The sequence below is a fragment of the Hyaena hyaena genome, unplaced genomic scaffold (genome assembly GCF_003009895.1).
Source record: "Hyaena hyaena isolate Hyena2069 unplaced genomic scaffold, ASM300989v1 scaffold_63, whole genome shotgun sequence".
NCBI lineage: Eukaryota > Metazoa > Chordata > Mammalia > Carnivora > Hyaenidae > Hyaena > Hyaena hyaena.
In genome coordinates this window covers 2745021-2769635 of record NW_024080695.1, presented here as the reverse complement: position 1 = coordinate 2769635, position 24615 = coordinate 2745021, and the positions used below count along the sequence as shown (strand labels likewise).

At 59.4% G+C, this 24615-nt stretch overlaps 1 protein-coding gene across 1 annotated transcript in view; it reads left to right on the top strand.

Annotated features, from left to right (window-relative positions):
• SORCS2 (sortilin related VPS10 domain containing receptor 2) overlaps positions 1 to 24615 on the top strand; it is a 410780-nt gene that overhangs the window by 227425 nt on the left and 158740 nt on the right. Inside the window, exon 3 of the mRNA XM_039232113.1 lies at positions 16595 to 16694. Within this exon, the coding sequence (XP_039088044.1) occupies positions 16595 to 16694 (100 nt within the window). The remainder of the gene's footprint in view (positions 1 to 16594; positions 16695 to 24615) is intronic.

Genomic DNA, 24615 nt, shown 5'->3' with positions numbered 1-24615 from the left:
GGTAAAGGGGCAGAGAGAGTGGGAGACACAGAATCCGAAGCAGGCTCCAGGCTCTGAGCTGTCAGCACAGAGCCCGACGCGGGGCTTGAACCCACAAACCGTGAGATCGTGACCTGAGCCGAAGTCGGATGCTTCACTGACTGAGCCGCCCAGACACTCCCTCAACTTCTTTCATTAATGTCTTGAAGTTTTTAATAAACAGGTCTTTACACCTCCTTGGCCAAATTTTCTTCTTTTGGACATACCTATAAGTGGGATTATTTTCTTAATTTCTCTGATAGTTCATTATTAGTGATAGAAACGCTATTAGTGATAGATACCCAGATTTTCGGATATCAATTTTGTATCCTGCGACTTTACTAAACCCTTTTATCGGGTTTAACAGTTTTTTTGATGCAGTGTTTAGAGTTGTCTTTATATGTCATGTCACCTGCGCACAGTAAAAGATTTATTTCTTCTTTTCCAACCTTGATGCCTTTTATTTCTTTATCTTGCCTTGTTGCTCTGGCTACGATTTCCAATGCTAAGTGGAAAAAAAGTGTTCAGACTGGGCAGTCCTGTGTCGCCCCCGATCTTAGAGGAAAAGCTTTCAGTGTTTCCCCGCCGAGGATGGGGCCAGCTTGTCCTGTATGGCCTTTGTTACGTTGAGGTACCTTCCTTCTCTGCCCACTTAGTTGAGGTACATTAGATTCAGTGAGAAAAGCAAGATCAAGGGGAAGAGATAACGTCATCGTGTTTAATTCGAAACAAAACAAGCCAACGGGAAAATGAGACTACGTCCCGTGCAGAGGTGTGTGGGGCAGGGGCATGTACCTGAGCTCGGAGAAAGGTCTGGAGGCTTCCTCACTGTGGCCTTCGGTGGGTTGGTTGCCTGGACGTGGGTGGAGGGAAGCTTTGTGTGCGGGTGGGGGAGGGGCGACTGAATGTTATAAAACTTGTAGAAAGGGAGCGGGGGGGGGGGGCGCATAAGGGTGGTCACGGCTGCCCCTCCCCCATGCGCCTGCTGTAGTGGGAACGTCTGGGTGGTGGGATTTCACACTCTTCACACGCCCCTTGTATATGCACACGCCGCTCTGGCTTCTACGGCACACAAGTGTGTTATGTAATCAGAAAGAAAACAACAAAGCTATTTTCATTGCATGAAAAAAAAAGGGCTGTGCTGTGCATCTGAGCTCCAAGGAGAGGCCCAAAGGGTTGAAATGAAACCCAATATTAATTAAAAAAAAAAAAAAGACAGAGAACATTGTAGAAAGAAGACGACATTGTAGAGGAAGCACGGGCTAAGGTCAGCGGGGCTGGTGAGAAGCTCATCGCCGGGCAGCTGTGTCCTGGGGAGGGGCATCGTGCGGGCGGTAAAGGGCACGGGGCCGCAGTGGGCACCTGCACGGCAGATGTCAGAGCTCAACCCGGAAGTCAGTGCCCCTTGAAGTCCATAGAGGACAGACTGGGCTACGCGGTGACGTCGAGGCCAAGGGCCGCCCCGGGGACCCTGATCCCAGGGATTAGGGCTTCGGGGCCTCGCTGCCACCTCTAGAGCTAAGGGGCTTCCCTGCAGCTCGGGGTGCGGGCCCCCCAGCAGGAGCCGGACCGGAGCTGGAGGCAAGCAGAAGCGCGGCGTCTGTGGGGACAGGACGGGAAGCAGAGGGAGAGGGAGAAATACCCCGGCTTCTCTCTCTCTCTTCCTCCTCCAGCCCCCACGGAGCCTGCTGTCCGCAGGGCTCAGCGGGACAGCAGACGGCCTGTGGGGTCCGGCCCCCATGGCTCGGAGCAGAGTCGGGGGCAAGGGATGGGCTTGGGGGGGCCAGGAGACTGGCTGGCACGGCAGGGAAAACATTTTCAAGTCCTTCTTACTGCACAAGCAGAAGGACCCTGAGGCCGACCCTGGGGGCTTTCCTGCCCGACCCATTTCCCAGGTGGGAAGAGGGAGGCTACAAAGAGGGGTTGAGGGCGCCTGGGGGGCTCAGTCGGTTAAGCATCCGACTTTCGCTTAGGTCATGACCTCACGGTTTGTGAGTTCGAGCCCCGCGTCGGGCTCTGTGCTGACAGCTCGGAGCCTAGAGCTACTTGGGATTCTGTGTCTCCCTCTCTCTCTGCCCCTCCCTCACTCACTCTCTGTCTCTCAACAGTAAATAAATGTTGAAAAAAAATTTTTAATTTATAGATATATATAAAGACCTGGGGTGAGCTACAGGAAGAAAGGGGGGCTGGGGAGGCCGGGTGGAGGACCGGCATTGTGGGGAGGCCAGGGGAGCCGTGTCTGCCCTCCAGACAACGGCCTCACTGGGTGCCAGAGAGAAAGTTCTACATGGTTCTCTGTGGTCCTGTGTGGCTCCCTGCCAGATGGGGAGTGTCCCAGGGGACAGGCTGTGTCCCAGGAGGGCGGGCCCAGCCCCGCCTTCCAAACCACTGCCTCCAAACCACTGCTTCCCGGACCATGAAATCACATCTCTCTCTAAACGTTCCTTTCCTTCTTTCTTTTCTCTTTTTTTAAATTGCCATGACGGGAATAATCCCAGTTTATCTTCTCTTTCACCCTTGACGGTGAATTTAATTTAATAGGCTGTAACCACGCTGCCTCTCATCTTTCAGTGCTGCGTTTATTTGGCTTATTAGCGCGGATGTGCCGTTCGAAGCAGGCGCACGGATGCCTCGCCACGCGGGGCTGCAGCCAGTGGCCGATGGCTTCGCGGCCTGGCCGTGGCCACAGCCCCAGGCTGGGACCGATGTGGACAAGAAGGCCTTCTGTCCCCTGCAGCCCCGGGAGCCCGCCACGCTGTGGGGACGTCGGGGAGCCTGAGCACATGGGAGGAGGCCAGGGCTGGCCGTACCCATCATTCCCGAGTCCTGTGCGGGAGGCCCTGCTTGAGGCCGCAGGCCAGGGTGGCCGCGCCCGCCATCCCCTGCGCCAGCAGCTCGTGTGTGTCGCATCCTCCTGCTGACTTCTCCCAGGAAGGCCCCTGGCCCTGTTGGTCACCAAGTCGGCCAGAGCAGCTGAAATGGAGGTCCATAGCGCCCTGGCTTCATGACCCGGTGCAACGCCAAGCCCTGGAAGCTGGTGGCCCTGAGCAGGGAAACCGGGAGGAGCCATGGCTGGTTCTATAAGCATCCTGCCCGTCCTACCTCAGGGCCTTTGCATGTGCTGTTATTGTTTCCGGACACCCACACAGACTGACTCCTCGGTGTGCTTCAGTCTCTGTCCAGATGTCACCTCACTGGGAGAGCGTCCTGTACCGTGCTGCTTGACAATATACATTTCTTCTACTTATCTATCATCCGACTGTCCCTCCTCAGAATCGGCTCCCTGGACCAGGAGCCCTGGCATCCAGTGAGCCAGCAGGGAGGGGTGAAGCCAGAAGCAGGTCCCCTGCTTTCCCTGTGGCCCAGGAGGGATGGCCACACGCTGTCCCCAGAACTTTCTTTTTTTTTGTTTGTTTGGTTTTTTTTAATGTTTTTTTTTTTTATTTATTTCTAGGAGAGAGAGAGAGACAGCGTGAACAGGGGAGGGTCAGAGAGAGAGGGATTCACAGACTGAAACAGGCTCCAGGCTCTGAGCTGGCAGTCAGCACAGAGCCCGACGCGGGGCTCGAACCCACGAACCGCGAGATCATGACCTGAGCCAAAGTCGGATGCTTAACCGACTAAGCCACCCAGGCGCCCCTGTCCCCAGAACTTTCTATCACAGGGTGTCTACTCTTGAGATGGTCTCTGGAGAAAGGAGATGGGGAAGGTGGGAAGGGGTGAATGAAGGAGAGAATGGCTCACACCGAAAATCAGACATGCAGAGAGAGAGAGACAGACAGACAGACAGACAGGATGCCTGCCGGTGCCCCTGGGGCTGGGCCACAGCCCGAACAGCCCATTTCTTCATGTCGCTGAAAAACTGAGCCCTTCGCCTTCCCTCTGTCTGGAATTCCAGCGTTAGCTGCCAGCCGCAGACCCGGATGCTCAGAGGCAGAAAATCCAGACAAGCTTTGGCTTGGCCTGTTTCCAAAGAATCTGTCCTCAGGAAAAGTATCCCTCGGGGGGAGGGAAAGAGATACTGACATCACCCTGGGGCCCGAATGGGTCATGTTCACCGTTAGCAGGTCCTCGCAAGGTGGCGGTGGCTGTGGGGGCTACACGGGGTCCTCCACGTGGGGTTCATTTATGTGCTTCCTGTGAAGGACGGCACGGTGACGTCCTGGTGCTTTTAAAGTAGAAGTTGAGTCACATTCTGGAATCAACCCAGTAGCATTCCCTGGGAGCCAGGAGATGTGAAGGCACACACCGGCTGTGCGGTTATTGGCGGCACCTGAAGGGCTCACTCAGTCACTCATCAAACGTCCCCTGTGCTCCTGGTGCCAGAGGAGCCTCCCCAAAATGTCGTTGTTTCCCTGTCTTGGTGCCCAGCCCGGGGCCAGACTCACAGCAGGTACCCAGAAATGCACGGTGTATGAGTGGACGGACAGAAGGAAGGAAGGAAAGACAGATGGATGGATGGGGGGACGGACGGACAGGAGGGGGGTGGACGGAAGATGGGTCGGATAGATGGATGGATGGAGAGTCATTGAGGGAAGTGGATGGGAAGGGTCCCTAGGGGGCTGGGCGGTATCAACCAGAAACAGGCCCAGAATACCCCGGGGTGCCCCCCACTGGTCTAGAGTGGGATCCACAGGATCAGACCCGAGCTTACGCCGTCTTCTTACTGACGTCTTCATACCTGCCCCCTGGCTTTCCAAGGGCAGGACCTCTCCTCCCCCCGCCCCCTCCCCTCCCTGCCCCGCTCAAGCCCAGGGTCCCTGCCCTCCTCCACGCCCCGCGGAGGAGGAGTCCGCGTCCCCTGCCGACGGGCACTCGTGTGGGCATGGCTGTCCTCATGGGAACCCCACTGCCAGTGGGACCCCACATCCCTGTACGGCCAGAGCCCCGGCTTGCTGGGGGGGGACTGTTCTTCCAACACGGGAGCTGCGCTGCCCCCGAGGCAGTGGCAGCGACTGCGGGGCCTGAGCCGGGCCACTTAAGGTGCCAGAGCCTCCGTTTCTTCTTCCCCTTGGTGCGTCCTCCCTGTGAGGGGTGTGGGGAGAGCCCCCGGCACCGCCCCTGGGCCCAGAAGCCACGCCGAGGACCAGAACTGCCGCTTCCTCTGCAGACGGATGGGGGAGGTCGCGGCTGTAGGATCCGCAGACCGCGCCCACCTGCCCCACTTGCTGTGCAGTTCCGAGCAAGTCATTGAACCTCTCTGAGCCTCGGCTTCCCGGGGTCTGAAACGAGACCCTGTGTTCCCAATGGAGAGCACTTGGGGAGAGGACCCGGCCGGGGCCGTAGTCACGTGACTTGTAAAAATGCTGCTGCCGCAGACGCCGGGCGGTCCTGGCACCGCCACCTGGCCAGCGACTGGCGGGAGCCCCGCACTCACCCCCCTGAGGCGGCACCGCTGGCGGAAGTGCCCCCAGAAGGGGGACACGGCTTCAGCTTGACTCGAAGAGTGCCCCGTGCAGCCCCGCCGGGACACGTGCGTCCCCGGGGCCAGTTCGAGGCGGAACCCAGCAGCGCTATCTGCCTGGGCCACGGGGACACAGGGTGGGGGGGGGGGCAGGTGCTGCCTGGGGGATGGGGACCCCCACACGCTCCCAGGGAGGGGGTCGCGGCAGGACCCGGCGCTCTGCAGCGCCCCCGGCCCGCCTCCCCCTGCCCCGCAGCCCTGCGGAGGGAAGGGTCCGCTCTGCGAGCCGGCTCCATGGTGGCCGCCTGGGACACGCACGCGTGATTGTCACCTGCCCAAAGGCGTCTCGCCGCTGCTTTGCTCTCGAATGGGAATCCTAAGAACTGGAGAAATATGTTCTGCCAATTTCCACCTGCTTTGGTTTTCCCACCTGGAGAGCAAGCGGCGCGAAGTTGTTACGGAGCCGTGGGCAGGGGTGGAGTGAGGCTGATAGGAAGAGACCGCATCGGGACGGTGGGGCTGCGGGCGCTCCTCGCCCGTGTGTGCTGTCGTCGGGGCCGTCACCGAACGGGTCTGGGCATCCCTCGGTCATGTCGGCAAACCTTCACCAACTGCTGGGGGGGGTGCGGGGGACGCAGGGGTGGGGGCCGCCTTGTGCCGTTTCCTCAGTGCTGCGGGGGTTGGGACAGCCCAGGTGCCCAGACCACACCACACCTGTGGGCCCTTGACTTGTGACCCGGGTGCCACACAGGGCGTGGGGGAAGGGAGGACTTTCAGAAGACAGGACAGGCACCAGGGGGCACCACTTAGGGAAGCAGAGTCTTGACCCTGGCTTTCACCTGACACGGAAGTGCAGGAGAGTTACCAGAGGTGGGGTGTCCAGGGCAGGGAGATGGTGTGCACCTTCCCAGGGTGGAGGGTAACCAGGCACCAGTACCCTCCTCCCTGGAGCAGGTGTTCTTGATTTGGAGCCAGACTGTCAATCACCAAAACATGTGCATGATGTCAGGGAGCAACGATCCTATGGCTGGAAGTCAGGATAAGGGGTGAGAGCTGGGGGGGAGGGACGCAGGACACTCTCCTCGGTGACGGATATTTGAACAGAGCCTTGGATGCAGTGCAGAGTCGGCCCCTGGGTGCATCTGGGAAGGAGAACAGCACATGCAAAGGCCCAGAGACGGGCTCCCCACGTAGGCTGCATTTCCTGGGCCCCAGGGACGGTGCTGAACTCTTCAAGCAATGACACGTGCCAACACAGGGGAAGCACTGCCGACCAGGGGAGCCTTGGTGCCCAGAGTTTTTACTGAGGTTGGTCATGTAGCCTTGTGGCCGTCTCCCGCCCTCCAGAGGCAAAGCCATACCAGCCGACCCAAGACCACTGCTGTACAGCACAACGTTCACACGCCTGGGCTGGCTGGCTGGAGGCCACGACCTTCCAGGGGCTTGGCGGTGACCGTCCAGGTGCCAGTCAAGGGCCTAACCTTTCTCCGGAGTGTGGGAGTTCAGACGACTCAGACCTCCCGAGCCAACCTCGTACCACACAGTCGCCAAACACCTTCGGTGTCACGGAGAAGGAAGAGGAGGGCAGCAGGTGCATCCTGGGCCAGACGCCGTGCCGGGATGCTCACGTCCATCATGTCAGTTAACACTGGGATGACCCTGGGTGGAAGGCGTGTCCCCACTGCACAGAAGGGACACCTGAGGTCCGTAAGCCGAGTGACCAGCTCAAGGTCAACCGCCGGTCAACCTGGCACCACACTTCCTCCACCTGAGGGTGATGTGGGCCACGGCCGCAGGCCACTGTCTTTGGGATAATGCCGTAAACACGGGGCGTCCCCGTAGGAGGCAGGCTGGGGACACTTGTGGCCTCGCTGGGGCTTGGCACCTGCTGGAGGGGCTTGAGAGCTGGCCACGGGTCTTCCGCACACCCTGGGAGGGCCAAAGCCTCGGCCCCTGGCCCGCGCCCCACCCCCTGGATTGGCAGGGTTGACCAGGTGGCCGTAGAGCCGCCTCTGCTGTAGCTGAAACAAGGGTGCGCGGCCATCTGTCTGTCTCACCGGCCCCACGGGCTGCAGACAGATGCCGCAGGTGCTGCTGCTGCAAACGGCTGGCGCTCTGGAGGCTGGAGCCTTTATGTGCAGCTTTCAGCCCCCGACAGCCTTGACCCGATGAATTTCCAAGATGTCTTTGGCGCTTGCATGATGTGGGGGGTTTGGTCCTGTTTCATCATCTTGCCCGAAGGTTGGAGGAGAGAGAAGAATTGTGCCTAGGCCAGCCCAGAGTCACCTGCTCGGAGCAACTCTGCTTGGGGCCGGGAGAGCTCAGTCCAGGTCCCTCCCCGGGTCATTCTGCTGCGGTGCTCTCCGTCCTCCCCTAGTAGGATGCTCCCCATCCTCCCCTAGGAGGGTGCTCCTTGTCCTCCCCTAGTAGGGTGCTCCCTGCCCTCCCCTAGTAGGGTGTGGGGAGGATTATGAAGGGGGCTAGCACGTGCAAAGCATGTGGTCCTCAGGGAACTTGACAAATGGGAGAATGATGAGTGGTCGTCACCGTTCCTACCATGGTCGTCGGATAACACAGGCCAGTTCAGTGTCAGATGCAGACGCACTTGTCTGAGGTCCAACACCGGAAGAGGATGGAGACATTCTGCAAGCCCCCATCCGTCACCTTCGGCCCCGAGAGGGCGTCTTTAGGGACACAGTGTGGAAGTGGAAATCTGTTGGCCCCTCTGCTTAAACTATTCAGTTTTGTCATCGAATCAACCTTCGTGTATATTCCAGGAACTTTCTGCCCTAAAACAAATTGTTTTTCTACCCGATCTCCCCAATTTCATGACTTACCAAATTCCGTGACGCTCACTGAGAGGGAGAGTCCTTTGTGTTGTGTCTGTTTCTTACTTAATTTCTGTACTTTGTATTCAAATATTCCTTGTAACGTTCAGAAATAGAATGTGCTTCCAGATCGCCCCGATCTCGTCTGCTAATGCCTCTCTGCATTTATTCCTCTTCTTTAGAATGCTTGATATATCACTCGGGCTGCCTCTGGCTGACGCTGGGTGTATTCACAGTCACTCAAAAAATCAATGTAGAGGCGTCAGATTCTATAATCTGATGGATTGGCATATAAAAGGGTTATCATTCTCTGCCAGGAGCCCCTAAGAGCAAACGAGGACCCTTGTTTTTAAGATATTGAGTTGTACGATAGTCTCAGATCTGAAAACACATGTTTTAAGAGCCACAAAGAAGCTCGGGGTTTCATAGAGGAGCCCCGCGCTCGGGACGTAACCCTGGGGGATGAGCCAGCAGGCGCTAGAGTAACGGAGGTGTTGTTTATGAAGGGCACAGGGGCGTGGGAGGGCAGTCCATGGCGAAAATGTGTTTCCAAAGTGCATAGCACAGAGTACGCCCGGTGCTGTCGAGTTGCCTAGCGTAGGTCTAGTCTAATGAAAGACCCCTCAGCGAGGCCACACAGCCAACAGGAAACACCAACCATCTGGCGATAAAGTCAGAACGAATTTTGTGTATGCGCTGGAATTGCAATACTATAAATATAATCACATGTGGGCAAGGGCTGGACGGCCATAGAGGAATGAAGGGGCCCGGTCGATGGTTGAAGCCGAAGCTTCTTTTCTTTTGTTTTTTTTTTTTTTAATGTTTATTTTTGAGGGGGGGAGGGGCAGACGGAGAGGGAGACAGAATCGGAAGCAGCTCCAGGCTCCGAGCTGTCAGCACAGAGCCCGACGCGGGGCTCGCACCCATGACCCGTGAGATCGTGACCTGAGCCGAAGTCGGACTGATGAACTTCTGGAGTTTTCCTAAGGGTAGATTCAGGTCACAAGGGGAGCCTAACCTGGCCCAGACCCCAGTGCCAAGCGCAGACCTCCGGCTTGCAGCTCACACGGGCTTTCTCACAGTGGCTCTGCTGACCGTCTTTCGGGACAAGTGGCTCCTTGGAGCCGCGTTATCTGCTCTGTAGCAAGTCTTTCTGTGTTATTATTTGTCTTATTCTATTTGGATGTTTTCTGTTTGAGGTGACATTTTTTGGACTTCAGAGGGGCTTGGCGCGCTCCCAAATCGGTTGGTTCCCCAGGGGAATGCCGGCATCAGTGTGCTTCATTCACCCTGGGCACCGGCAGAGAGAGGCTGGCTTTGGGCGGGGCCTGCCGGGCCAGCGACCACACTGTCCCATTCATAAGAGGTGCTTCCGCGTCATTCCCGACAAAATCCAGAGCGCCCCACGCTGCCCCCTCCCCCCAGCCCCTCCACGCCCCCACCGTGTCACGACTATCCGACAGTCCCCTCCACCGGGCATAAACCCAGCCAGGCCCCTCCAGCCCCCGTCAGATACAGCTTCCTCAGTTACCCCGGAAGACACAGTGGTGTCCTGTCTGGTCCCTGGGCTGCTGGTCAGTGAGCACACCTGGTGTCAGTTCCAGCCGGGGCCTCTGCCTGCAGCCTGTGAGACTCCGGGGCAGCCAGCAGCCCCCATCCCTGCACCTGCGGCTGCTGATGGCCCCACCCCTCCCCGCCTGCGGCCTGGGCTAGGCTGGCGTGCTACCCACCTCGGCCTGTGGACGCGGGCCCAGCTGAGCGCTGGCACAACGGCTCGGGCCAGGTGACCCTGCCTGTGGGGCACGTCCAGGGACACAGGCGTCCTTTAGCCTGATGGCTATACCCCACTTCTAAAGACAGCTCCTCCTCCTCTGGGAAAAGGCCTATTGCAAAGGTCCCACCTTGTGCCATTTTACAACCTCCAGAAACTGAGGCGCCTGGGGGCTCAGTCGGTTCAGCGTCCGACTCTTGATCTCAGCTCAGGTCACGATCTCACGGTCTGTGGGTTCAAGCCCTGCGTCGGGCTCTGTGTTGAAGGCATGGAGCCTGCTTGGGATTCTCTCTCTCTCCATCTCTCTCTGTCCCTCCCCCCTCATGCTCTCTCTCTCTCTGAAAATAAACTTTAAAAGAAAACAATGAACCTCCAGAAATAAAGCCAGCCAAACCCATGGTGTCCCCGCGTCCCCTCCCTTTCCATAGAGCGGGAAGGAGGTGGAAGGTGGGGCGTAATTCAGAACTGGAGTCACGTAGAGCCTGGCTTCGTCCTTCCTGAGCCCCGGCCATGACTTCACCTCTCAGTATCTCAGGTTTCCGGCTGCGCACGGAGAGCCCCCCGCCCCCCACTGGAATGTGGTCACATGAGGTGAGCGACTGTGCCCTGGGGACTGGGGCGGCCGGGCCACAGCGTGATCAGGGTCTCCCCTGACCCGGCTGTGTGAGGCCGTGGGCCGTGGCCACGCTGTCGCCTCTGCCTGGAGCGTGGGCCTCTGTTCCTTCCTTGCCCCTGCACAGGGCACCCGGCTCCCGCGGCCGGTGCTCAGGGCCGATGGCCAGGGGGCTCTTCCTGAAAGACCCCCCTCCCCTTTATCGGACGCCTCTTCCTCCTCCTTCCCCCTCAGCCCCCAGATTCTCTGGAGGCCCCCAGACCCCGCAGGCGCACTTACAGGCCTCTTTAGGCTTCCGCGAGAGCACACGCGCATCCCTCCTCAGGGCTCCCCGCAGGCTTCCGGCATCTTCTCTGGACTCCACGGGGTCCGTTAGTCCCCCACCCCCCACCCCAGGCTCTGAGAGCTCACAGAACCAACTCCAGGCCCCGGATGCCCATCTCTGGGCTGCATTTCCGTGGTCCACACGCTGGAGTCGGGGCCCCTGGAGGCGGCACCGTGTCCTGCTCCACAAAGATGTGGCGGGGGCCCGGCTCACTCAGGGGCCAGCACAGGGTCCTGGAGGCCCCCTGCTCGTGCCCGGGGGTGGGGGAGGGGTTAAACCCTTTGCTGCCGGTCTGCAAGGAGGTCTGGAGAGGACAGCATCCAGGAGGGGCCGAGGCAACAAACAGCACCCCCCCCCCACCTGTCTGGGGCAGTGCCTGGTGACCTACTGCAGTGGCATCATCTCAAGATCCGAGTGGCTGGCACGGACCAGCAGCTGCCAAGTTCCCTGCCCTCCCTCTTCTGCGCGCAGTGCCTAGCACAGAGCCCACGTGTGACGGGTGCCTGGGAAACGTTTGTGGGAAGGACCTTGCGAGCTGAGGGCAGTCACTTATGTCAGGAGTTTTAAGGATGAGCCAGGGACTCACTGGGAAGGACGGGTTCTCACTGTGGCAGGGTGACGGCTCCCAGGCGCGGCCCCAGCTCCCATCCCTGGGTGTTGGTATGCCGGCTGCAGCCAGAGATAAGGGGGCAGCGACTGGGAGCGGGCCTCGCCTGGTCCAGCTTCATTCTGGAAGGATCCGCTGGCGAGCGTCACAACACCTGCCGCCTGTGGGTGCGCGGCCTCAGCGACGTGGCCGCGGGGAGGCCAGAGCCATACGTGGAAGGGCGGGTTGGGGGACGAGCTCGTAGGACGGGCTGGGAGAGGCGGGTTCTGACACCCCGCAGCCGTGGGACACTGTGGGTTCAGATGCAGAGACTCCGAAGCCTCCCACCGCCCACCACCCTCCCGGCCAGCTGGGAATGCAGCCCGGGCTGAGGCACCCTGGGCTCGACTTGATGCACCAGCTTCCTGCAGGGGATGGGCTGCGGACCACATCCAATTGCCGGCACATTGGATGGCATTGGGCCGCGAGGCCCTGCAAGGGAAGTGGAGTCAGAAAGTCCAGCCTCGTGGGGTGGGCGCCGTGCCCAGTGGACACCTCCAGGGACGTCACTGCACCTCTCATGGGACAGCCTGGGTTTTCAGTAGTTACTGTGTGATTGTTAAGAAATCCCATCATACTCCCTGAGCCTCGGTTTCCCCATCTATAAAATGGAAGGCACACTCCTGTTGGAATGGTCTTCCTGGGTCAGTGAGTCTGTGTCTGCCCTCCGCACGGCGTCCAGTGCGGGGCGAGCCTGCGGTTTCACTGGGCGCCCCGCCCCCCGGCCCTTCATGTTAGAGGGGCCCGCTCTTCAGATCCCGCCAGCAGCTGCGGTGAGCAGGGGTGGCTGGCCTGTCATCTCCCCGCCCCACGATGCTGTGCGCCCCCGGGGACAGGGCCGTTTTCTTCTCAGCTCACCCCCTAGCAGGGCCCTGACTCCCCACTTCACATGCAGAACCTCGAGCCACATTGTGGATTTTTCTTGAATGACGTGACCAGCCCTAGGAGTGCCCCGTGCCGCCCCAGTTCTCTTCCGCTGATCCCATGTCCCTCCGTGCATGAGACCCGGCCTCAGATCAAAGCCCGCCAGGGGTCCCGTGACTGGTCAGCACCCGGGAACCAGAACGGCCCCCGGGTGAGGCCGGCTCGGCCTCTGTTCCTCCTCATCACCCAGTCACATACGCCGTGCACGGCTGGGGTCCCGCCCAAGCTCTGGACCACTTCCGCTGTGAGACCATACCCGTCTGGCGGGAGACCCCGATGCCTCCGCACCCCCAGACGACTCCGCACAAGCCCCTCCCCTGGCTGGGCCTCGGTCTCCCCAAGTGTAAAGTGCAGGTGGAGGTTCTGACTGTCAGGACCGGCTACCGGGGTGTTCGGGAGGCTCTCCCAGCTGTCCCGGCAGAAGGGGAGCCGGACCTCGGCACCCAAGCAGCTCCAGCGACCTCTCGGCCCAGGGTGGGTCTAGCGAGGCCCAGGGAAAGATGAGGAGATAGTGATGGAGACATAGGTTTATGGGCGGGTGGGGGAGGCTGACCTGCAGGGAGTCCCAGAGCCGCCGGCGGGAAAGAGCTTCGGCTGCTGGCACCCGCGTGCGGCAAGTTTTTGTATCATAGCAACTTAACCTAGCAACCAGCAGCAGCTCTTCCCCCCTCGCCCGGCCAGCGTTTCCAGGGAGGTTGAGTCCCCCACCCCCCGCACCCACCTCCGGACACTCTTGTTACGGGGGAGAGGCTCTAGGTCAGCCCTTGACCTTGAACACCGAACGCACATCCTGTGGGATGGGAATGCACATTCTCGAGACAGTGAGGAAGGGGCCCCGGGGGCACCTGCACCCATAGCTGTTGGCCCGCGCCGCACAGAGGGGTCCACACGCAGCTGCGCCTTCCCCAAGGGGGAGGCCGCAGGGACCCCAGCCTCGCGCTCTTTTCCCTCACCTCTCTCATCTCACCCGGGTGTAACCAGCCCCTGTGACAGACCCGCATCAGCCAGCCCTTTTTCCAGATAAAGAAACCGCCTCTCTCGCACCTTACCCAAGGCCACACCCCTGCGGGTGGCTCAGCCACGCAGGTGGGCGCCACTTTTCACACCTGCCGTGGTCTTCCAAGCTGGCAGTGGGGTGGGGTGGGGGACGGGCTGGAGATAGGGGCTCATGTGCATGACAGGGAGGGGCGGGAGCTGAACATATGTCCCTGCCAACCAAATAATTATAGAGCCTGAAAATGGCTCAATTAAATTATTTTTTAAAAAGTGACTACGTACAAACACTCAGCGATTAAGCACCGATTTGCAAAGAGCGACCTGCCCACTGCACCTGCTTGTCCCCCTGCATCTCTGCCCACTTGCAGAGCCTGGTTTTTTATTTTTAATTCGAATAATGCAGATTGCAATGATCAGGCTCTGCATTCCCAGACGCACTTAAGGAGGACCTGGGGGTGGTAGGGTGCAGAGCACCGAGGAAGGGTCACCCCGGGGGAGGGCCTGGCATGGGGAGGGGGGTTGAGGGGTCACTGGGGCAGCTGAGGAAAGGGCACATGGGGGTGGAGCCATTGAGGGCCGGTGCTGGTGCTCAGACGTGATCACATCTAATCCCATTTCTGCTGGGACATTCTTGCTGCCCAGAGAGGGAAACCTCCTCATCTGAGGTCACACAGCCTCCAGCTCTGACACCAGAGCATCTCTATAGGAATCCAGCAAGCATGTATTGAGTGCTAGCCGTATGCCTGGGTGGATTCTTGGATGATCCTGGCGACCGCCGCTCTCACCGACTGCGTGATCCACGTCGACTTTGGGAGGAGGCCGCATTAGGTTCATGGTTGGTCAGAGGTCCTGGCTCCTGGGCACAGAGGCGAGCCATCTTCTGTTTCCCCGACACATCCGCGGTGATGAATTCCCTTCTCTTCCCCTGCCTACAGGGGGGTCTGCCGGGAGTCAGGCCCCGTGAGCAGTTGGAGAGGAGGGTCCGACGCGGGCCAGGTGCCGCTCAGGCTGTGTCTGGTGGCCCTGCGTCCAAGTTCCCCTCTCCTATGGCACCAGTCACTGGATCGGACCCGCCCTCCTCCAGTCTGACCTCATTGTAACTTGATTACATCTGCAGTGGACTTGTTTGCAGATAAGGTCACGTTCACAGATTCTCGGTGCACAGGATTTTGGGGGGAACAGGACTTTGCCGGCCACAAATGGCTTTCTCCCGGCCAGGCACAAAGCACTGTCTTCCTTCCTGCCTCTGCACGAACATCACCGTATCGGAGGCCCCTCTCAGACAGCCCACGGGCTGCGCGCTCCAGCCCTGCCCTGATCACACCTGCTGCTGTGTGATCCTATTTAGCGACCCCCCCTTGCCGCACCCCCCTCCCCTTGCCGCACCAGCTCCTCGCTCGGGCCCACACCAGCAGGTGCCCGGGAGTGAGCAGGGACCAGGGGCCCCATGACCTGGGCGGGAACGGGGAGGAGTCTGGAACTGGGGAAGCCCCTGGGCCGAGGCAGGTGCGGGTCAGGGATGGAGGGAAGGGGTGGCGAGGTATCCGGGAGGCAGAGCCAACGGGTGGGTTCTAGACCCAGCTTGCTGCTGGCGGTAGGAGGGCAGAGGGGTCCGACGGGCTCAGAGGTTTCCATGACTCGCACTTGGAAATAGCCTGGTTTCTGCGGAGACTGGGAGTTTCCTGGGTCTCTGGATCAGTCCTCTGCTAATGGGCCTCTGGCTCCCTCCTTCCCAAAGCAAATCAGTTCTCTGAGGTTTTGAGAGTAAGTACATCCCTAATCACCCCTGGGGGGGGGTAGGGCTTCTCTGTTCTCTCCAGCACGGCCTCCCTGGGGGAGGGGGCAAGGCATGAGGGGCCCAGCTGATCCCCTCCCAGCCGCCGCCCCTGGGAGCCAGGGGGCAGGCCTTGCTCTCTGCCCTGGTCTGGGAAGGACCTGGTGACCGACCATGAAGCCTGTGAGGGACCTGACCTCTGGGGACGTGTGGACAGGTGACCACTAGGCCCCAAGACAGTAAACACAGCCCATCTTCCCGGAGCCTCGGATTCGCTGGAAGATTTGGGAAGGAAATATACGCATGCAGAAACCACTAAAGGTGTACCGTGGAAGGGACCAGAAAGGCTCCCTTCCGGTGGGGCGGGGCTTATGCTGTCAGCCCTGGGCTGCACCCCGCCCTCCCCTCCGGGGCCCCGACAACACTGGGCAAGTCCCGGAAGCACCTGCCTCATCCAGCCCCCAGAGGGGAGGGGGCTGCTCAGAGCAGCACTGAGGCCGGGCTCCCCAGGCTGCTGGGTCCGGCAGACAAGCAGGCAGGCTACGGGGGGGGGAGGTTCTGTGGAGCAAATGGGGTGCCGGCTGGGGGGCGGCACGGGCAGCTCGCACATCCTGGGTCCACCACCTGTTAGCCGAGTGACTTCGGGCAGGACCTGACCCACCCGGAGCCTCCGCCTCGTCCTGAGAGACAGCTGCAAGAGAGCCCTAGTGACCTAGTCTTATTTTTTTTTAATAAGTTTAATCATTTATTTTGAGAGAGACAGAGATAGCGCAAGTGGGGGAGGGGCAGAGAGCGAGGGAGGGAGAGAGAGAATCTCTGACGGCACAGAGCCCGACGCAGACCTCGAAATCACGAATCGTGAGATACGACCTGAGCCGAAACCAAGAGTCGGACGCTTAACCGACTGAGCCCCCCAGGCGCCCCCACAGTGACCTAGTCTTCAAGGGTTTTCGAGGAATCAAAAAGACAGAAGGACACAGAGGTGCCTGGCACGCAAGGGGCCCGTGGCAAATAGTGACGCACACGTGTAGACTCAGGGTTGGGGCAAATCACTGGGGACTCCAAGGAGGAGGTGACCCTGGGGATGGGGGACACTGACGTATTTGCCAACTCCACACCCAGCTCCTGGACCCGAACGCGTGCTCGGCGAGCCCACGGGAGCCCCGTGGCCTCCCTGTCACTGGGGCACGCCGCTCCAAGGGACGCGTTGCCGTGAGGCGCTGTGCCGCGGGCTAGACGAATCTGCAGCGGGAGGGACACCTCGCTGACGCCTGTCTGTCATCCTGCCCCCCCAGGTCCTCGGACTTCGGGACGTCCTACACCAAACTCACCCTGCAGCCTGGCGTCACCACGGTCATCGACAACTTCTACATTTGCCCGACCAACAAGAGAAAGGTAGGACCCTCACGGGACGGGGGCCCACGCTGCGCAGCCGGGGTCCCGGCCACCGTGAGCCACGGGACCGCCGCTCACACGGACCCTTTCCGGTGCCGCCGTAATCCACGCGACAACTGCGTCTAACAGGCCAGCTGGGCCCTCGGCGACGGGCTGTGGGCGTGTGTGTGGGTGTGTCTTCTCCCTGCCCTGTAGACGCGCCCGGGGGCAGCGGGAAAGAATCTCTCTGTGGTTTGGGGTCGTCGGAGGGCAGTGGTGAGCAGTCCCCATCTTCTGTGGGTTTTTGTGTGTATCTGGTTTTGATTTGGCTTCGATCCATCATCTGAGATGCACCTTCCGGTTCTCTTGGGCTGAGCGTGTCTCCTGACTGCTCCCCCCCCCGCCCCCCCGCCTGGTGTGGAGCAGTGTTTCGAGGCCGCCGCCTGGATTCTGTGAGATCAGCCGTTTGCACGCCTGTGCCTGCTTCTTGGCCATGTTAGGAGCCTAGAACGAGGTCAGAGGAGGCACGGGGGGCAGAGAGGCCCTATGTGTGTCCGCTTCCGGAGAAGAGGGTGGGTGTCACTGAGAGGGACTTAGTCGGGCAGGTCGGGCTCCTCACAGGACAGGGGAATCGTGACGTCGGGGATTGGAACCCGTAGCCCGGTGGCTGTTCGGCCTGAGGCTGCCCACGGGCACTGACAGTGTTCTGGTGACTTTCAAGGAAAGGTCAGAACAGTGAGGAGTCCGGGAAATCCTGTCACCCGCCAGGAGGGTCCTCGGTGCCCGGGAAGGTGCCGGGGCCGGCCCCGCAGGCCGTGCCTGCCTTTGGAAACGAGACGAGCAGAAGCAGTGAGGGAGGGCCCGGAGCCGGGTTTCTGAAGCCGTGAGGCCGGGTGGGACAGCGGTGAGGACAGACAGACGTGCTCTGCACGAGGCAGCCTGGATCATGGCTCCTCAGAGCCTTGGTTTCCTGGCCTGTAAGGGGGTGGACGGGAAGATCAGTGAGGTGACGCGTGCCGTGGGTGGAGGTACAGCCAAGAGGCTTCTGCGTTGGGTGGGGCCTCCGGGCCTTCGGGGACAGGCCAGACTCGACTCCATGCCGGCCACCTGGAGACTCGTGGAGCACTGGTGGGGGAGGGGGTGCTCTGATCGGGAGCCATCTGTGCAGGCACCACGGGGACAGCGAGCAGCGGGGCGACGGCAGAGCTACCCAGGTCACCTGCGGGTTTGCATGTTTAGCCTGGAAAGGCAGGTATGGGTGGAAGGTAGGGTCTGGTTGGGGGAGGGGGGAGGGCTGTGGCGGCCCAGGGGCCCAGCCGACATTCCAGGAATGAATGCCACAAGCAGCAGCAAGTCCCCCTGAATGAATGATGTCCAGAGCCGCCCTGCCCCTGGGAGACCCTGCCTGCTGCACCTGCTCGGGGCCTGGGTGGTGGCACCCAGGGCTCCTCCCTGGGCTTTCTCTGGTCACCCTGCATTTGCAGGGGAGCCTGGGGGACGCTGTCTGGACTGGGGTGTCCCCGGACTCAGTCCAGCTCCACCACGTCACCCAGTGTGGGGGCCTCAGGAACGGCTGAGCCCAGTGTCCCCGGCTGTGAGCAGAGGCAGCAGTCTGGGAGATATCGATCGCCCCTGACTGCCACCGTGTCGGGGGGCAGGGGGGGGCTGCACAATGGCAGCACAGAGCCCTCTTCCCAGTCCTGTGACTGTCACCTTACAGGGCAGAAGAGACCTCGCCGACGTGGTTAAGGATTTTGAGAGGTTGTCCAGGTGGGAGAAGGTGATCACTGGGCCTGCGTCGGAGTCAGAGAGGATGTGGGGACACGGGCAGAGGCTGGGGGTGCAGCAGGGGTACCTCCAGAAGCTGGAGGAGGCCAGGAGAGCCTTCTCCCCCCCCCCACCCCTGCCCCGGAGCCTGCAGATAGGAGCACAGCCTCCCGACACCTCGGTCTTGCATTTTCTGTCCTGCGAAACATGAGGGAGGGAGTTTCCGTTGCTTTAAGCCGCTCAGTGGTGGTAACTTGTTCGGGCACCACGTGAGCTCACGCAGCGCCGCTGAGGGTGGACTGGAGGGGGCCTCACCCTCTGGATGGAAGCAGCCTCCCCAGCCCCCGCGGGAAGCCCAACGCCACCCCCCCTTTCTAAAGCATGGACCCTGCTTCCTGCCGGACCCCGGACAGAGAAGCCAAGTCCAGGTCCAGGCTCCCAGAGTGCCCCGCCCCCCTCCCCGCTCTGCTACCAGCCGACCTACCCCGCACACGTCGGGACTGAGCGGCCCCTCCCTGTGTCGGGCTGAAGGGGCCGACGGGCCCACGGAGGCATCCACTAGCTGCTTCGAAGGACCCGAGACCCACGGGACGGGCGTCCACCTTGGAGGCGGGCAGGGACAGCCGTGAGGGCTGGGCAGGAAGGCAGCCGGGGGCCGGTTGGCTCCTCTCCTTCTCTTGCTGTAGAGTCGCGGCTGTGGACCGTGCCCGAGTTCTGAACCGCCTGGTTCCCGGTGTCTCCTCGGTGGAATGGGGGCAAAAGCAGCCTACGGTTGATGGGATGAAATGAGGTGCTATTTGTCAAGTGCTCACAACACGGCTTGGCTTCAGCAAAGTCCACCCCAGTGTCCCCGGACCCTTTGTCCTTAGAAAGCCCCTTTCCAGCTGCCTGGGACTGTGAGGGTGGGAGCTGGCTGTGGGATATGGATGCTCACGTGGGGTGGCAGCGGCCGGCTGTGTCTGTGGGGAACGAGGTCTGGCCTGGGGGGTGAGGGCCCCGGCGGGCGCCTGTGGCAGGTGTCAGGAGAGGGGCATTGCCTTCTCAGGCCTGCCCACGCCTCTCTAGGTGGAGGCAACAAGGCAGCCCGGGCCTCCGGGTCTAGAAAATGAAATGCCAGGGGGCGCCCGGGTGGCTCAGTCGGTTAAGCGTCCAACTTCAGCTCAGGTCATGATCTCGCGGTTCTTGGGTTCGAGCCCCGAATTCCGCTGACCGTGCAGAGCCTGCTTTGGGTCCTCTGTCCCCCTCTCTCTTTGCACCTCCCCCGCACTCGCTCACTGTCTCTCTTTCAAAATAGATAAACATTAAAGAAATAGAAAAGAAAGCAAGCCCGGCCCCTCTGTCTGCAGAGGTGGGGCTGGCACTGGCTGGGCCGGGGGGCAGATCCCGCTCTCCGGAGGGCACGACCCACTGGAAGCTCTAGGTGACTGTGGCTCTGGGAGGCAGGGAGCGGGGGGCCCAGGCTCTGGGCCGAAGGCCGCGCTGCTCACCAGCAGGACAACCATAGGCAGTTATTTCCACCGTCCCTGCCTCAGTTTCCCCATCTGTCAAGTAGGGTCGTAATGGGGGAACGAGGATTGCAGGAGTTGATACATGTGAATGACTTCGATCGGGGCCTGTGACACCGTGTGCTGTGTCCCCAGAGCCGCCCCTGCAGGAGAGGGTCCTCAGGGATGGGGGTCTCAGTTTGATTTGGGTTTGAATGCGCGCTGAGAGCAGAAAAGCCACAGTCATGGCTACGGTGGAAACTGATGTGAGGTCATACAGGGAAGGGGTGGGGAAGCCAGGTGCCTGGTGAAGGTACAGGGAAGGTGGCAAGGGTGGGGCCCGGGCATCGTAGGGAACAGAGGGCGGCCTGTGCGGGCCGCTAGGTGGACACCGTATTTCACTCGCCTCAATCTCAAGTGGGCACAGCCCTGAGCACTCAGCCAGTATCAGGAAATATGGATGCCGTGGTCTGGGCAAGCTGTGTGACTCAGGGAAGATCCTGTTTCTTCTCTGGGCCTCAGTTTCCCCATCCTTCACGCCAGGAGGTTGAACTAGAGATTCCCCAAAGCTCTTTCCAGCTCGGATGCTCTGGACTCCTCCGCCCTCCTCCCAGTGGGAGAATGGCGTCTGGAGAAGCAGGCACCTGCGAGCCGAACCCCGGCTCCGTCTGCTTCATCCTGTGCCTCAGCCCGGTCCCCACGCTCCCTCTCAACACCAGCGCCCATCCGCTCAACAGATGTGGGTCGAGGCCCTACTATGCTCCGGGCCATGTGCTTGCGACCAGGGAGAGAGGACCTTCCTTCCGTCCCATCCATCTTGTAGACGACAAGTTCAGATTACATGCCTACTGTGCACTGGGGCCCCTTGCTGGACATGGGGGTGCAGAGGTGAACGGGACAGACAGCCCTAACCTTCCAAACTTGAGGGTCTGGCAGAGACACAACCTTTTATGCTGTGTGTTGTGGGAGGAACAGAAAGGGGGCTAACGTCAGCCTCCAGCGGGGAGAGGATTCATCCTCCCTCGAGGCTGGTCTGGGAGACGATCTCGGCCTTATTCGCAGGGCCTCCGGCCTCTCCTGTTAGAGTAAGAGATAGACTTCGCAGGAAGACGTGAATACTATTAGGGGTCCATTTAACAACAATTACCGGCCAAGCAGCACTTTATAGCTTAAGAGACCACTTTGCAATTTTTCTTACAAAATAAATTCCCTTTTATTTTTGCCTCACCAGCAGTCAAACCAGAGCTCCCTGCCTTGCTGCCCACGGGTAGGACCTTCTACTATTGGCGTGGCCATGACCTCAGGCTCTGGGGGCCCTGACAATCCACAGACACCTGCTGTGGGCCTTCCCCGCTGTCTGCAATCCCCGCCTTAGCTCTGGAGCGCTGTGGACTTCTAACTTGGCCACAGAACGCCACAGCCGTGGGCGAGGGGATGAAGGCACGGCAGCTGGCTGGGGCACAGGACTGCATTCAGGAGTCGTGGCTGATGTTAAAAGTTCACGTGAATGTCCATTTTACTCCATGCCACACCAGTGTTGGTTTGATTACTAAAATGACACACGTGCCCATTTTCCACGCAAAGCCTTTGTCGGCCCGATGACCCAGGACAACTCCCCCAGGTTAAGCGCCAGGACCTCCGACCCAGCCACCACCACGTGCCGCCGTCCCCACCTGGCACACCGCTTCTAATTTGAAAAGTGCGTATCGGCATCCATCAAAACACCCGTGTGTCTGTTCTGCTCACTCACCGGAGCTGTTTCCAGGAGTGGCCATGTGCCAAGAACTCAGGATAGAAAAAGGAACCAAGACAAGATCTTGCTGTCAAGTAGCCCGAGCGTCTGAGAGAGGAAGCACTCCACGGGGCCGGGGCAGCACTGATGGTGATAAGGAACCTCAGTGCCGGGGCGCCTGCGTGGCTCAGTCGGTTGAGCGTCCGACTTTCGCTTGGGTCATGATCTTGCGGTTTGTGGGTTCGAGCCCCGCGTCGGGCTCTGTGCTGACTGCCAGCTCAGAGCCTGGAGCCTGTTTCAGTCTGTGACTCCCTCTCTCTCTGACCCTCCCCTGCTCACACTATCTCTCTTTCTCTCCTAGAAATAAATAAAAATATTAAAAAAAAAAAAAAGGAACTTCAGTGCCAAGGACCTTCATGCGTCAGCTTTGGTATAAGGCGCTTCACCTGTGTTCTCTTGAAGCTTCGCAACAGCTCTGCCGGGTAGGGATCTGTGCAGGGGAGCGAGGATGGACAGGTCCTCCCTCCCCCCCGCGCCCCGGCAGGGGTGACCCGAGTCAGGATTTGCCCCCAGGCTCAGGCGACCCTTTCTACTTTCCACACCGGAGCCACCTCTGAGCGCCTGCGTATGGAATGGCCTTCCCTGGGGGTCCCCAAGGCCTCCTCTCCAGCGGGAGGGAAACCTAACAGGCCGCCCTTCCGCCAGGCTCTCTGGACACAGAGCTCCCGCCGGGAAGACAGGGTGCCCCACGTGGTGCACCTGCGTGCTGTGGCCAACGTGGGGCCCAGCCTCCTACAGCCTGCGCCTTGTCTGCTTTCTCGGGGAGCCACAGTTGTGAAGGGACCGAAGTCACCCTTTGTTCTGGCCCTTGTCTCCAGGGGCCTTTTCGGGTCTACATGTATACAGGCCAGCCTTTCTTGCATCCAGCTCAGATTTGGGTCTAGCTGTCTCTCTGTCTCCCCCTCTGCCTCGGTCCTCCACTCAGTTCCCCCACCTGCTCGCTTATAAACCTAAGAGGTCTCTAGCCCTGAGCCCCAGCTGGGTGGAGGCCCAGCCCCCTGGGTGGAGGCCCCGCCCCCTGGTGTGGAGGCCCCGCCCCTGGGTGGAGGCCCCGCCCCTCCCTGGGTGGAGGCCCCGCCCCTCCCTGGGTGGAGGCCCCGCCCCTCCCTGGGTGGAGGTCCCGCCCCTCCCTGGGTGGAGGCCCCGCCCCTCCCTGGGTGGAGGCCCCGCCCCTCCCTGGGTGGAGGGCCTGCCCCCTCTCCCACCGGTTGCTGACCTCTAGACCCACCCCTGCCTTGTTTCCTCATTTGGGGCCTTTGAGAGGGAGCTGAGGTTAGCCCGTTAGCCCGGGTCCCACGGACACGCCACTGCAAAGCCTCTTCTGTGCTCAGGAAGCATCTTGGCGGGTGACCTCTGACCAATCAGGTTGGAGAGCAGCAGCCCCGCAGCAGGCTTGCCGCTGGCCGGGTGCCGCGTCCAGGGTCCTGGGAAGCCCCAGATCTGTTTATATGTTTGGAAGTGTTCTCAGCAGCGAGGAGTTAGTTTTGTTTGTTTCTCTTTGCCTTGGTAGCCAGCTGCCTGTTCCCAGGCCCCAGCACTGTTGACGAATGTCAGGAGGAAGGGGTCGGGCACAAAGTGGGGAGACCCAGGCTGTGATGGGGTTCAGATCCCAGTAGCCCTCCCACCGCCCGTGTCTCTGAGGTGTGACCTGGGATTATAACGTGATCCGCCTTGGTTGAGGTCAAGGAGGTTGTTTCCTGCTTTCTCCTCTAGGGTTTTGATGGTTTCCTGTCTCACGTTCAGGTCCTTTATCCATTTTGAGTTTATTTTTGTGTATTGTGTGGGAAAATGGTCTAGTTTCATTCTTCTGCATGTCGCTGCCCAGTTCTCCCAGCACCATCTGTTAAAGAGGCTGCCTTTTTCCACTGGATACTCTTTCCTGCTTTGTCAAAGATTCGTTGGCTGTATACTTTTGGGTCCAATTCTGAGTTCTCAATTCTGTTCCATTGGTCTATGCGTCTGTTTTTGTGCCAATACCATACTGTCTTGATGACGACAGCTTTGTAGTAAAGGCTAAAGTCTGGGATGGAGATGCCTCCCGTTTTGGTTTTCTTCTTCAATATTACTTTGGCTATTTGAGGTCTTTTGTGGTTCCATACAAATTTTAGGATAGTTTATTCTAGTTTTGAGAAGTATGCTGGTGCAATTTTGATTGGAATTGCATTGAATGTGTAGATAGCTTTGGGTAGTAATGACATCTTAACTATATTTATTCTTCCTATCCATGAGCATGGAATGTTTTTCCATTTCTTTGTGTCTTCTTCAATTTCCTTCATATGTTTTCTATAGTTTTCATCATACAGATCTCTTATATCTTTGGTTAGGTTTATTCCTAGGTATTTTATGTTTTTCTTGTCCAATTGTGAATGGGATCAGTTTCTTGATTTCTCTTTCTGTTGCTTCATTGTTGGTGTATAAAAATGCAACCGATTTCTGTACGTTGATTTTGTACCCTGCAACTTGGCTGAATTCTTGGATCAGTTCTAGTAGGCTTCTGGTGGAGTCTGTCGGGTTTTCTATGTAGAGTATCATGTCGTCTGTGAAAAGTGAAAGTTTGACTTCTTCTTTGCCGATTGTGATGCCTTTGATTTCCTTTTGTTGTCTGATGGCTGATGCTAGGACTTCCAGCACTATGTTAAACAGCAGTGGTGACAGTGGCCATCCCTGCCGTGTTCCTGATCTCAGGGGGAAAACTCAGCAGCAGTCTCTCACTGACACATCCCCAAAAGCAAGGGAATCAAGAGCAAAAATGAACTACTGGGACCTCATCAAGATAAAAAGCTTCTGCACGGCAAAGGAAACAATCCATAAAACTAATAGGCAACTGACAGAATGGGAAAAGATAGTTGCAAATGACATATCAGATAAAGGGCTAGTCTCCAAAATCTATAAGGAACTC